Source organism: Protobothrops mucrosquamatus, unplaced genomic scaffold (assembly GCF_001527695.2).
Source record: "Protobothrops mucrosquamatus isolate PMUCROS unplaced genomic scaffold, P.Mucros_1.0 scaffold14, whole genome shotgun sequence".
Classification (NCBI taxonomy): Eukaryota; Metazoa; Chordata; class Lepidosauria; order Squamata; family Viperidae; genus Protobothrops; species Protobothrops mucrosquamatus.
In genome coordinates this window covers 996,971-1,011,303 of record NW_015386401.1, presented here as the reverse complement: position 1 = coordinate 1,011,303, position 14,333 = coordinate 996,971, and the positions used below count along the sequence as shown (strand labels likewise).

Below are 14,333 nucleotides of genomic sequence, written 5' to 3'. Positions count from 1 at the left end.
ATGACATTTTTGATCTTAGGTGTCCATTTTAAATCAGTCTTGATTCCTAAAGCACCTTGCAGATTTCTTGGCAGGATTTTCAGAAGTGGTTTTTCCTTGTCATCTTCTTTCTGGGGCTAAGAGAAAGGGACTGGCCCAAAGTCACCCAGCCAGCTTTCATGCCTAAGGCAGAACAAGAAGTTTCCCTGTTTCTAGTCTAGAGCCTTAACCACTACATTAAGTTGTCTTTAAGGGCGTGTGTGTACGTGCCTTCAAGTCAGTCTTCACACATGGCAACTGCCTGCAATCTTCTTGCCAACGTTTTTTGGAAGTAGTTTGCCATTTCTTCCTTTTTCCCAGAGCTGAGCAAAAGGGACTGGCCCCAAATGCCCCAGCTGGTTTCATGCTTAAGACAGAACTAGAATTCATGGTCTCCCAGTTTCTAACCTGGTGCACTTAACAACATTACTTTGTAAGTAATTTAGGATGGTGAACATAATAATAATAATAATAATAATAATAATAATAATAATAATAATAATAATAATAATAATAGTAAAGTTGGAAGGGACCTTGAAGGTCATCTAGTCCACCCACCCACCCCGCTCAGGCAGGAAACCCTATATCATACATAATGCTCTTTCCTCCTCCTACAGGTAGTCCTTGAGCTATGACCGTAACTGAGCACAAAAATCTCTGTTGTAAAGCAAGACAGTTGCTACGTGAGTTTTGTCCCATAGTATGACCTTTCCTGCCACTGTCATTAAGTGAATCACTGCCGTTGTTAAGTTAGTAACATGGTTCTTAAGTGAATCTGGCTTCCCCGTTGACTTTGCTTATCAGAAAGTCACAAAATGTGATCACCTGATCCCAGAAAACTGCAATAAGTCATAAATATACAATAAGTCGTTTGCCAAGTGTCTGAATTTTGATCACATGACCATGGGGGGATGCTACAACGGTCGCAGGTATGAAAAACGGTCATCAGTTACTTTTTTCACCGCCTTTGAATGGTCACTAAATGAATCATTGTAAGTTAGGGACTATCTATCCCTAGAACAAAAACTGGAGGCTTTTTTTAAAAAAAATCTGGATAACCATACAGAATAGAATAGAGAATAATAGAGTTGGAAGGGACCTTGGAGGGCATCTAGTCCACCCCCTGCTCAGGCAGGAAACCCTATACCATTTCAGACAAATGGCTGTCCAGTCTCTTCTTAAAAACTTCCAGTGTTGGAGCATTCACCGCTTCTGCAGGCAGCTTGTTCCACTGATTAATTGTTCTAAACACTGTCAGGAAGTTTCTCCTTAGTTCTAGGCTGCTTCTCTCCTTGGTTAGTTTCCATCCGTTGCTTCTTGTCCTGCCTTCAGGTGCTTTGGAGAATAGCTTGACTCCCTCTTCTTTGGGGTAGCCCCTGAGATATTGGAAGACTGCTATGTCTCCCCTCGTCCTTCTCTTCATTAAACTGGACATACCCAATTCCAGCAACCGTTCCTTATATGTTTTAGCCTCCAGTCCCCTGATCATCTTTGTTGCTCTTCTCTGTACTCTTTCTAGAGTCTCAACATCTTTTTTACATCGCGGTGACCAAAACTGGATGCCGTATTCCAAGTGTGGCCTTACCAAGGCGTTGTAAAGTGGTATTAACACTTAATGTGATGTTGATTCTATCCCTCTGTTAATGCAGCCAATTTCATTTGTCTGAAGTGGTATAATGGGGTCTCCTACTTGAACAGGGGGTTGGACTAGAAGACCTCCAAGGCCCCTTCCAACTCTGTTATTCTGTTCTTCTGCTTTATTCCCGCCAACAGCAATAGCCATTCAAGCCTGACGGTCTGCAATTGTTCCGTTTCTCCAGAAGATGTCCCCTTTCTCCTGCCCCACTTCCAAGTGGGAATTGCAAACTTCCCCCTTCCCCCCCTTAACTCCCCTTTGCTCTCTCAGCTCCCCCCTCCCCTGCTCCACCCCCTGAACTATTTCAAGCTAAACAGAAGCCCGGCAGCTCCTGTTCCAGGTTCCTGGAACTCCTGCCAGCCTCTTCCACCCTTCTCTCCCCTTCCAGCCCTAGCTTAGACCTTCCGGCATGGCTTGTCCCATCTTCTTGGAAGGGGAAAACTGCAAGCCTTCTTGGAAGGAAGCCGCTGCGGGCTACAATCCAGCAGACACTCACTTGGAAATCATGGGGAAGCCGGTAATGGAGCGCTGGGAATCCCCCTACATGCATGCTTTAGCCAGCGTGGCTGCTTCACAAGGTAAGCTCAACCCCGGAAGGTGTTCTGCAGCCTCCATACAGGTAGGCCTCGACTTACGACCAAAACAGAGAGCAAAATTTATGTGGCTAAGCAAAACATTTGCGAAGGGAGCTTTGACCCATTTTATGACCTTTCTTGCCGCAGTTGTTCGGCAGCCCCAGAAGGAATTAGCTATCAGAACCTTTGCACGGCTAATAACATTCTAATGGCGTAGTTAAAAGTATAACATGGAATTTTGGAAAGCGCGGTAACCTTTTTTCCACCATTGACAAAAATGCCGAGGTCTGTATATATCAACTAGTCCAGGGGTAGGCAACCATGGCTCTTTTATGACTCGTGGACTTCAACTCCCAGAATTCCTGAGCCAGCCTGGCTTAGCATGGAAACCTTTCCCTTTCTCCTCAGCATGGCTGGCTCAGGAATTCTGGGAGTTGAAGTCCACGAGTCATAAAAGAGCCAAGGTTGACTACCCCTGAACTAGTCACTCAGGTGAGATGGGTGGTGTGGAAATTTGATAGATAAGTAAACAAACTTCTGCTGGAAATGTCACAAATGCAGCCAGCACACCATTTATTTGTTTTTACACACTCCACTTTGACACACATTGTCACCCTTGCTCAGATTGTCTGTCTATGTGTTTGCTGAAAGCAGATTTATTACAGATGGTCCTCAACTCACAGCGAGAATTGAGCCCAGAATTTCTGTAGCTAAGTGAAACGTTTCTGTAGTGAGTTTTGCCCCATTTTACGACCTTTCGTGCCACAGTTGTTAAGAGAATCACTGCAGTTAAGTTGCCAACAAGGTTGTTAAAGTGAATCAGGCTTCCCCACGGACGTTGCGTATTAGAAGGTCACAAAAGGGGATCACATGACCCCGGAGCCCTGCAACTGTCATAAATATGAGTCAGTTGCCAAGCGTTTCAATTTTGATCAAGTAACCAGGGGGATGCTGCAGCGGTCATAAGTGTGAAAAACGGCCATAAGTCATTTTTTTCCAGTGCCATTGTAACTTGTAATCACTAAATGAACTGTTGTAAGTCGAGGACTTACCTGGATCACCTCTGCTTTGTCTTAGATCCTGACGCTTAATTTCCTGGACTTGCTACATCCTACTCCTTTTCTGCACTTTGCATAACATTCTTTAACCTGATAGGGAATAGGGTGATTGGTAGGGATATAGATATATTCTTGGGGTCTTTTGCTCTTAGAATAGAAAAGAGCTGGAAGGGACCTTGGAGGTCTTCTAGTCCAGCCCCCTGCTCAAGCAGGAGAACCTATACCAGGAGTAGGCAACCTTGGCTCTTTTATGACCCGTGGACTTCAATTCCCAGAATTCCTGAGCCAGCCATGCTGAGGGGACAGGGAGAGGTTTCCAAGCTGAGCCATGCCGGCTCAGGAATTCTGAGAGTTGAAGTCCACCAGTCATAAAAGAGCCGAGGTTGCCTACCCCTGACCTATACCATCTCAGACAAGTGACTGTCTAGCCCAGGGGTAGGCAACCTTGGCTCTTTTGTGATTCGTGGACTTCAATTCCCAGAATTCCTGAGCCAGCATGGCTCAGCTTGGAAACCTCTCCCTGTCCCCTCAGCATGGCTGGCTCAGGAATTCTGGGAATTGAAGTCCACGAGTCATAAAAAGAGCCAAGGTTGCCTACCTCTGGTCTAGCCTCTTCTTAAAAACATCCAGTGATGGAGCGCCCACGATTTCTGGAGGCAAGTTGTTCCACTGGTTAATTGCCCTCACTGTCAGGAAGTTTCTCCTTAATTCCAGGTTGCTTCTCTCTTTGATCAGTTTCCAACCGTTGCTTCTTGTCCTGCCCTCTGGTGCTTTGGAGAATAATTTGATCCCCTCTTCTTTGGGGCAGCCCCTCAGATACTGGAATACTGCTATCATGTCACCCTTATTTGGTCAAACATGTTCCCCACCACCACCCCCATAACCAACCTCCACCCATGGATGCTGACACCCATCAGAGTCAAGTTCCTGGCCTGAGCAGCGTTCAGTTGCCTGCACGGCAACCGAGATAAGAATAGCTCTGTGGTGAAATGTCTCTCCGGAAAGGCTGGGGAGTGGGTGGGTGTTTCAGGGGTCTCGCCCTTTGCTGACAGCTGCAGGCTGAGGCTCAAGATAAGGGCTGCTCCCTGGCTGAGGCAAAGGTCTCTTCCAACCTCTCAAGACACCGGCTTTCTGCAAAATGGCGACCTGGGTTAAGCATGCACAGCAGCCTGAGGAGGGGGAGAAGAGGGAGTCAAGCTATTCTCCAAAGCCCCTGAAGGCAGGACAAGAAGCAACGGATGGAAACTAACCAAGGAGAGAAGCAACCTAGAACTAAGGAGAAACTTCCTGACAGTGAGAATAATTAACCAGTGGAACAACCTGCCTCCAGAAGTGGTGAATGCTCCAACACTGGAAGTTTTTAAGAAGAGACTGGACAGCCATTTGTTTGAAATGGTATAGGGGAGGGGTAGGCAACCTTGGCTCTTTTATGACTCGTGGACTTCAACTCCCAGGATTCCTGAGCCAGCCATGCTGAGGGGAAAGGGAGACATTTCCAAGCTGAGCCATGCTGGCTCAGGAATTCTGGGAGTTGAAGTCCACGAGTCATAAAAGAGCCAAGGTTGCCTACCCCTGGTATAGAGTTACCTGCCTGAACAGGGGGTTGGACTTGATGACCTCCAAGGTCCCTTCAACTTGATGATGATGATGATGATGATGATGATGATGATGATGATGATGATGATGATGATGATGATGATGATGATGATGATGATATCTTCCTTTCAGGAGGCCGGGTGCTGGAGGTCGGCTTTGGCCTGGCCATTGCTGCCAGCAAAATTGAAGAGTTTGACATCAAGGAGCACTGGATCATCGAATGCAACGAAGGAGTCTTCCAGAGGCTGCAGGAGTGGGCGAAAACACAGCCTCACAAGGTTGGGGCACAGGGGCCTGGCGAGAGAGAGGGCACGAATGCCCAGCAGGAAAGGAAGCGGAGCCCACCTGCTATGACGTCATCATGCAAATCTTGTAGATGGCATCATGCCGGTCATTTTCGGGGTGCTATCTGAATGCATGATGGGAAAGGGGAGCAGGAGCCCAAGAGCAGTGAATGGGGAAGGGAAGGGATGTAACCAAGTCCATAAGGTGGTCCTAAACTGGGCAGTGTGAACAGACGGAGGGGTAAGGGGTTAAGGGTACGTGAGAAAGTCCTTGGGAGACAGGAGGAAGAGCAGCAGACTAGACAATGGTGTATAGCAGGTCTCCCTGGCTCACAGAATGAGGGAGGGCATGGGAAGCATTTTAGAAGGAATTCTCCTTAGTTTTCCAGAGAGTAAAAGAAAAGGAGGGGAGAGCCAGTTTGGTGTACTTAAAGTGTCAGCCTAGAAACCAGGAGACAGTGAGTTCTAGTCCCACCTTAGGCATGAAAGACAGCTGGATAACTTTGGGCCAATCAGCAGGAGACTGAGTTCTAGTCCTGCCCTAGGCATGAAAGACAGCTGAATAACTTTGGGCCAATCAGCAGGAGACTGTGAGTTCTAATCTCGCTTTAGGCATGAAAGACAGCTGGATAACTTTGAGCCAATCAGCAGGAGACTGTGAGTTCTAGTCCCGCCTTAGGCATGAAAGGCAGCTGGATAACTTTGGGCCAATCAGCAGGAGACTGTGAGTTCTAGTCCCGCCTTAGGCATGAAAGACGGTTGGGTGACTTTGGGTCAATCTTTCTCTCTCAGCTCAACCCACCTCACAGGGTTGTTGTTGTGAGGAAATTGGAGGAGGAAGGAATACTAGGTATGCTGTTCGCTGCCTCGGGTTGCTTAGAAAGAAATAGACAGGATAAAAACCTAATAAATAAAAATACTTTCAGTCTTGCCAAATTCTTTTAATGCAACCTTACAATAAATAAAAAGTTAGAACTCCTGGTGGCGTTTCTTGTCTGGACTACCTCACAGGGCTAACAGTGGGTGACTTCGAGCCTTGCTCCAAAATAGGGCAAATATGAGGGGAATCTCCTCCCCAACTTTTAAACAGATTTCGACTCTCTTTGGAAGGAGTTGTGCTTCTGCCAGGGAGGACTCAGGTCTGAGTCTGGATTGCTGAGGGCCGTGATCTAAGAAGGCTATATTTTCTGTTTTCTTTTTTCTTTTTTTCCTCGTTTATTTGCATTGCAAACATTTTTTTTTCTTTTTTACGAAGACACCGTTGCCTTTACAATATGAGCATGTTTTTCCAGCATCACGGCTTGCCTCTTCATTGATTGCACTCCGTCTCCTCCTTGACTCCCCCTCTCCCCCCAGGTTGTCCCATTGAAAGGGTTGTGGGAAGACGTCGCACCAATCTTGCCGGATGAACATTTTAACGGTAAGCAACAGGGTTGTCTCCATTTCTCTGGGTGATTGTTTCCCAACTTTAGCAATTTTACGACCTGTGGACTTCAACTCCCAGAATTCCTGAGCCAGCCGTGCTCAGGAATTCTGGGAGTTGAAGTCCACAGGTTGTAAAGTTGTCATAGTCATGCACCCCTGGATTACAAGTGCTTTTGAGCTCTTGATCTAGCAGATAAAGAATAGAATAGAATAGAATAGAATAGAATAGAATAGAATAGAATAGAATAGAATAGAACAACAATTAGAAGAATGGAATGGAGTAGAGTAGAATAAGGAATAGATTAGAATAGAACAGAACAGAACAGAACAACAGAATTAGAAGAATGGAATGGAGTAGAGTAGAATAAGGAATAGACTAGACTAGACTAGACTAGAATAGAATAGAATTAGAAGAATGGAATGGAGTAGAGTAGAGTAGAGTAAGGAATAGAATAGAATAGAATAGAATAGAATAGAATAGAATAGAATAGAATAAACAGAGTTGGAAGAGACCTTGTAGGTCATCTAGTCCAACCCCCTGCCCAAGCAGGAGTCCCTACACCATTTCTGACAGATGGCAGTCCAGTCTCTTGAAAGCCTCCAGTGATGCACCAACAACATCTGAAGGCAGTCTGTGACAGCACATTGACAGGCAAACTGGACTGAAGGCAAGGAAGAGTCTTCCCATGTTCCTGATTGTTGGCCACTGTGGCTGGGGCTCATGGGTTGGAGGAAAACCTCCAGAAGTTCATTTGGGGAGCATCCCATTCCCAGACAATGAAAAATGACCATTATACCACATTATGCATTTCTTTCTTGAGATCCAAAGATCTGTTTCTCACATGCAGGAATTCTCTACGATACGTACCCCTTGTCAGAAGATACCTGGCACACCCATCAGTTTGACTTCATCAAGGTGAGATTGGCACCCCTGAAGGTTTACCCCTGTTCATCTGACTGAGAACTCTGGGAATTGTCGTCGCAACATACCTGACTGGGGGAAGCTACTTTAAGGGTTGAAAGCTCCATTAAAGGTAGAAAAAGAGCAATTTTGAAAGTTGGGTCAGCTAGAGTGGACACGCTCTGGATCCCACCTATTAAGCAGTGTCATTTTCTGGGATATCTGGGGTTACCTAGCTTGGTAATGAAACATTTGCAAGAAAACCACTAAGCTTAGCGAGCACCAAAGACCCAAAGGTGAGCTCACCTTGATCCAGTTTTTATCTGTTTTTCAGCTTGGGAGGTTTCCCCCACTCCTAGATAAGGAAATAGCAACAGGGCCCTTTCAGGTTTATGATAGTGGTTGTGTACCAAGGAGCAAATGGTCAAACCTGTTTGCCTCTCCTAGATAGAAGACGTGGCCTGTCCTTTGTCCAAAGGAAGGAATGTGGTGCGCCTGACCACTTGAGTTCAGCCAGCTGCCCCTGGTCGCTCGGCCTACCTGAAGGCTGTCCCTGTTCGGTTCTGGCTCTTGTTTGCCGAGCGAGGCTGACTGGGAGTGTCCCTCCTTCTGCTTTGAGGAAGACAAGGAATATGGGTCTCTTTTGGGCCAAGAAGTATAATAATAATAATAATAATAATAATAATAATAATAATAATAATAATAATAATAATAATAATAATAATAATAATAGTAATAATAATAGTAATAATAATAATAATAATAATAATAATAATAATAATAATCCCAAAACAACTTGAGCACCACTTGAACACCATTGGCATTGACAATTTCGCCATTAGTCAATTGCAAAAGGCGGCCTTACTAGGAACTGCTTTCATCCTGCGACGATATCTGTAATACCATCAAACATCCACATCTGCCTATCCCAGGTCCTTGATAAGGACTCGATAGGTAGACAAAATGCCAAATCCAGTCTGAACATCTGGTTGACTGTGCGATGATCCATAATAATAATAATAATAATAATAATAATAATAATAGTAATAGTAATAATAATAATAATAATAATAATAATAATAATAATAATAATAATAATAATAAAGTTGGAAGGGACCTTGGAGGTCATCCAGTCCAACCCCCTGCTCAGGCAGGAAACTCTATACCATTTCGAACAAATGGCTGTCCAGTCTCTTCTTAAAAACCTCCAGTATTGGAGCATTCACCGCTTCTGGAGGCAGGTTGTTCCACTGGTTAATTGTTCTAACTGTCAGGAAGTTTCTCCTTAGTTCTAGGTTGCTTCTCTCCTCGGTTAGTTTCCACCCGTTGCTTCTTGTCCTGCCTTCAGGCGCCTTGGAGACTAGCTGGACTCCCTCTTCTTTGTGGCAGCCCCTGAGATATTGGAACACTGCTATCATGTCCCCCCTCGTCCTTCTCTTCATTAAACTAGACATACCCAATTCCAGCAACCGTTCCTTATATGCTTTGGCCTCCAGTCCCCTAATCATCTTTGTTGCTCTTCTCTTTCTAGAGTCTCAACATCTTTTTTACATCGCGGTGACCAAAACTGGATGTAGTATTCCAAGTGTGGCCTTACCAAGGCCTTGTAAAGTGGTATTAACACTTCACGTGATCTTGATTCCATCCCTCTGTTAATGCAGCCTAACACTACGTTGTAGTTTTTGGCAGCTGCAGCACACGGCTGGCTTTTATTTGGGGGTTTCCTAAAATTTGTAAATTATTTCAAGGGTTCTCCCACTGGTCTTCCAAAAGATTGAGGAAGGCTGGGTATGATCAACTGATCCAGAGGCATGACGCTTGGCACTCTGCCCTCCCATAGATCCCAGCTAGCCTGGCTAAAGGCAAAGCGTCATGGGCACTGTAGTCCATCAGCTCCATAGGAGACCCAGCTGATTCTCTCCTGCTTGCCACGATGTAATTTTTTTCAGCCTCATTCAGGGCAGTCAGTTTGCCATTGATTGAAGTTCACACCTCCCTGCCATATCTCTGGTTTCTGTATTTTGCCCTCTGGGGGCACCCATATGCCAACTTCTCCTTCAAACTGTTCTGCATCTCCAGATGTGACCAGGGGTGCCTGCATGGCAGAAGCCAGGATGGGGGCCACAAGTGCAGGATAAAAGCTGTTCTTTTTTACCTGCACTGAGAAAAGTCAAGACGGCAATCACAAACGTGTGACCAACAGTACTTTTTAATGTACATTGTAATTGCAGAGTTTGGGCACCATTTTGACTTTTTTGATGCCTTTGAACGCTTGGCTAGAAAAAAAGGTATGATCCAAAAAGTCACAATGGCAACAGCGGCTGTGCCATTGGTGCCTTAATCCTTTTTTTTTACCTGTGTCATGATTACATGATTGTAGTTGCCCTCTTGAGTTTTTTGACCTTTGGGTAAAAAAAAGATGGGGGTCAACAAAGTCAAAATGGCAATCCTGAGAATATGATTGAAAGGCCAATCTGGTTTTTTGGGAGCAGAACCCCACTTTCCAAGGGTCAGGCAGCTCCCCAAACCAAGAAAGACATGTTGAGATTCTTTTTAGCAGCTCCCTTTATGGTTCCTGTCTATGCACGGAAATCTTGCCAAACTAAAGCAAACTGCTTGAATTCCATTGACTCGTATCTAACGCCAATTTATGCTGGGGAACCTTTAGGGAGGCGGTGTCTTCACCCTCTTTCTCCCACATTAACTGAACTGTCTCTTGCTCCTCCGGAATGCAGTCCCTCCCTCTGGGAATCCAGATTACATTCCACTACACCAAGCAACAGATTCTGGGGCATTCCCTACCTATAGGAGAAGGACAGGCAGAGCCTGGGGGCAAACTCAAGAGAGGAATCAGCCTGGAGTCATTACATTCCCACAAACGGTCTAAATCCACCCTCTTGAATTCCGTTGACTCTTATCTAGCATCAATTTATGCTGGGGAATTGTTAGGGAGGCATCGTCTTCACCCTCTTTCTCCCACATAAACTATCTGAACTGTCTCTCGCTCCTCCAGAATGCAGTCCCTCCCTTTGGGAATCCAGATTACATTCCACCACACCAAGCAACAGATTCTGGGGCATTCCCTACCTATAGGAGAAGGACAGGCAGAGCCTGGGGGGCAGAATCAAGAGAGGAATCAGCCTGGAGTCAAAACATTCCCACAAACGGTCTAAGTCCAACCCCTCTTGAATTCCGTTGACTCTTATCTAGCGCCCATTTAGTGCTGACTGTTAGTTGACCAGATTCTTGCGTACAGGCATGAACAATAAATCTACTTAACTGGAGTTTAATGTGTGGTCCTTATTCTTCACACCTAACACTGCCCCCCCAATGCCACTCCTCTTCTCCCTGTAGGCTCACGCCCATCGCCTTCTGAAGCCAGGCGGGGTCTTCACCTACTGCAACTTGACTTCTTGGGGGGACCTGTTGAAGAGCAAGTATTCGGACATTGAAAGGATGTTTCAGGTGAGAGCAAGGAAAGGCAGGAGACTTCACTGAATGGAGAACCAATCCCTAGTCCAGCACCTTCACCACCACAATGCACAATTACTCTGTGTTGCCATGTGGCTTGCAAGAAAGCCTGCCGAATGTGTGGTGGCTTGCTTGAAGGAGAAACGTGAGACGTTCTGCCCACTTCTGGGGCCCTCTCCCTTCTCTTTTGGGCTGCACTTGTGAGAATGCCGCTGGCTTGAGAAAAAGTAGACTTTCCTTGCCTTAACACAGTGTTTCTCAACCTTGACAATTTTAAGGCATGTGGACTTCAACTTCCAGAATTCCACAGCCAGCATTGCTGGCTGTGGAATTCTGGGAGCTGAAGTCCACATGCCTTAAAATTGTCAAGGTTGAGAAACACTGTCTTAACAGGTCATGCAGATCCAGCCAGTTATGGTTTATTTAAACTGTGGCTTAGCGTGTTGCATGAACACAGGGTAAATCTCCCTTTGGTATTTTTCCTTAGGAAACACAAATTACCCACTTGGTTGAGGCTGGCTTTGAGTCGAAGAACATCCACACTACTGTTATGGACCTGGTTCCTCCAGCTGATTGTAGATACTACGCCTTCCCTAAGATGATCGTGCCTGCCATCCTCAAATAGATCTCCCAGGGAGGAAGATCTCTCGGGATCAAACAAGGCATTGGTGTGTTGGCAAGAGACACCACCAGTCACATGAAATGTTGTTCTCTCGTGGCAGACGAGAGAGGTGAAAACTAATGTGTGAAAGAACCACTTTAGATAGAGTTTTCCCTTGCTAAGAATTTATTTTAACCAGCGTTTTCAAAACTTTGTGTCAGAGCATGCACAGTCTTATTGCGCTGAGGTAACCCAGGAGTACATACAGTAAACAGTGGTTTGTAATTAAATGGTGGCTTGTACTACACTATGTTTACAAATATACATTGGAAATAAAATACATACACGTGGTGAAACAGCAAACTCCAATATACTGCAATTACAGCAATCAAACAGATGAGAGAGAAAGACTCCAACAAAAAACTTCCCTTTTATACTCAGACTCTTAAAGGGATACACACATCTGCTAAGTCATTCCTATTATTGCATCATCCACATTACATTACACCAGCTGGTTAGCCTTTAAATTATTACCTTGACACTTTGGGTCTTTCTCTCTCAGCCCTGTTCCTCCAAATAGGTCTGGAATCAACATCTGAACATGAGCTTTCACACGTGCCTCATCTAGAGATGAGATGGGGTGAGTCTAACCATCTGTACGTGTGTCATAGAATCAAACCTTTCCTTAAAAACCAGAAATATTTTAGTCCTTGTGATTCTGAATATAATGGAAACTGGCTAGTAATGAGACAAACCATGTGGATGATAGGCAATCCTTGATTTGCAGGATCCAATCTGGTTCAGTCAGTGGGACCCAAAATTTTATCTTCCAAGTTTCCGGACTCGTACTGGAGCCCATCTACAGGGAACTTCTCTCTAGCAGAGAGTGTGAGAATAGAATTAGAATTAGAATTAGGATAGGATAGGATAGGATAGGATAGGATAGGATAGAATAGAATAGAATAGAATAGAATAGAATAGAATAGAATAGAATAGAATAGAAGTTGGAAGAAATCTTGGAGGTCATCTAGTCCAACCCCCTGCTCAGGCAGAAAACCCTATACCATTTCAGACAAGTGGCTGTCCAGTCTCTTCTTAAAAACTTCGACTGTTGGAGCATTTACAACTTCTGGAGGCAGGTTGTTCTACTGATTAATTGTTCTCACTGTCAGAAAATTTCTCCTTAGTTCCAGGTTGCTTCTCTCCTTGATTAGTTTCCATCTGCTGCTTCTTGTGCTGCCTTCAGGTGCTTTGGAGAATAGCTTGACTCCCTCTTCTTTGGGACAGCCCCTGAGATATTGGAACACGGCTATCATTTCTCCCCTCGTCCTTCTCTTCATTAAACTAGACTTCTTTTCATTAAACTAGACTTCATTAAACTAGACTTCATTACACTAGACTTCATTAGAGTAGACTTTAGGCTGTTCTGTGTGTGGTATTTATATGGTGCCTCTTGGATGTGGCTTTTTAAATGTTGATTGCGGGGTTGATGCTCAACAGCACACACTCTGCTAGAGAGAAGTTCCCACAGGATGGGCTCCAGCACTAGTCCGAAAGCTTGGAAGACGAAACCTCTGGTCCTGATGGCCGACCCAGATTGGATCCTGAAACATTATCCTGGGAAAGGTCTATTCGCCAATCCTTGATTTATGACCCTAATGGAGCCCTCCATATCATTTGGGAAAAAGAAGGTGCTGTCTTTAATTATGAGTTCTCAGAAAAAGAAACCACATCACAGGTAGTCCTCGGCTTACAACGGTAATAATGAAGCTTGCCCATTGTGCTTGCAAGTCACGACGGTTGCAAAGTGGGTTCACCCATGCAACTTTTATGATCTTTATTTTTTGCAGCAGTCGTCAAGTCAGCCCGTTGCTTGCTGTGGGGCGCTTTTGTCGAAAAAGGGAAGCAAAACGGCAGCATTCGGCAAAAATGTTGCAGGATGCTGCAAATGGCCATAAAATGCATCCCAGTAGCCGAGTGCCTGAAACAAAGTCACATGATCGTGGGATGGGAGAACCCTTGGAACCAGATTGTACCTGTCTTTGGGGAGGTTTACTGTAACTTTGAATGGGTTGCTAAGTGACCAGTCGTAAGTCGAGGAGCACCTGTACAATAATACAAAACCTGGCTTCTTGCTTTGGAATTAGTATTATAGAGAAAAGTGGCTGAACCAGGCTGATCTTTTCAAGAAAGGCTAGGGTTTCTTCAGTTTGTAAAAGGGAGACCACTAGGAAATCCCAGAAGGGTAGGGCAGACTGGGAAGTAAATAAAAATCCATCTCCGAAGAAGGCAATAGGTAACCCCTGCTACTGTATGTTATGTTAACTAAAATGTAGTCTGAGTGTGTCCATGTGTCCCCAGGACTCAACCTTGACTTGAGGAAGACTGTCTTACATGTGAACCCAGCCTGGTGGGTTAGTAATCACTTTATTCATTCATTCATTCATTCGTCAGTCAGACAGTCAGTCAGTCAGTCAGTCCGTCCGTCCATCATTTCTATTCCACCTTTATTACTTTTACAAATAACTCCAGGCAGCGAATATATCAAATTTATCTGCCTTCTCTTAGTTCCTCAACAACAACCCTGTGAAGTGGGTTGGGCTGAGTGACTGGCCCAAAGTCTCCCAGGTGGCTTTGATGGCTAAGGTGGGACTAGAACTCAAAGTCTCTTGGTGATTGGCCCAAAGTCACCCAGCCAGCGCTCATGCCTAAGGCGGGACTAGAACTCAAGATCTCTTGGTGATTGGCCCAAAGTCACCCAGACAGCT

At 45.1% G+C, this 14,333-nt stretch overlaps 1 protein-coding gene across 1 annotated transcript; it reads left to right on the top strand.

Annotated features, from left to right (window-relative positions):
• The first annotated feature begins 1,961 nt into the window (after nt 1–1,961).
• On the top strand, nt 1,962–11,789 carry GAMT (guanidinoacetate N-methyltransferase). The gene is made up of 6 exons (XM_015810714.1): nt 1,962–2,232; nt 5,016–5,161; nt 6,524–6,587; nt 7,441–7,508; nt 10,848–10,958; nt 11,452–11,789. The coding sequence occupies exons 1-6, from the start codon at nt 2,064–2,066 to the stop codon at nt 11,587–11,589; spliced, it is 696 nt and encodes a 231-aa protein (XP_015666200.1). The 5' UTR covers nt 1,962–2,063; the 3' UTR covers nt 11,590–11,789.
• The last annotated feature ends 2,544 nt before the right edge of the window (nt 11,790–14,333 follow it).

Bases quoted from the DNA above. Each gene is read 5' to 3' on its own strand.
- GAMT (XM_015810714.1), top strand. From the start codon at position 2,064: ATGGCTTGTCCCATCTTCTTGGAAGGGGAAAACTGCAAGCCTTCTTGG. The intron at 7,509-10,847 runs GTGAGATTGGCA...TTCTCCCTGTAG, and splicing joins ATCAGTTTGACTTCATCAAG to GCTCACGCCCATCGCCTTCT. The intron at 10,959-11,451 runs GTGAGAGCAAGG...ATTTTTCCTTAG, and splicing joins ACATTGAAAGGATGTTTCAG to GAAACACAAATTACCCACTT.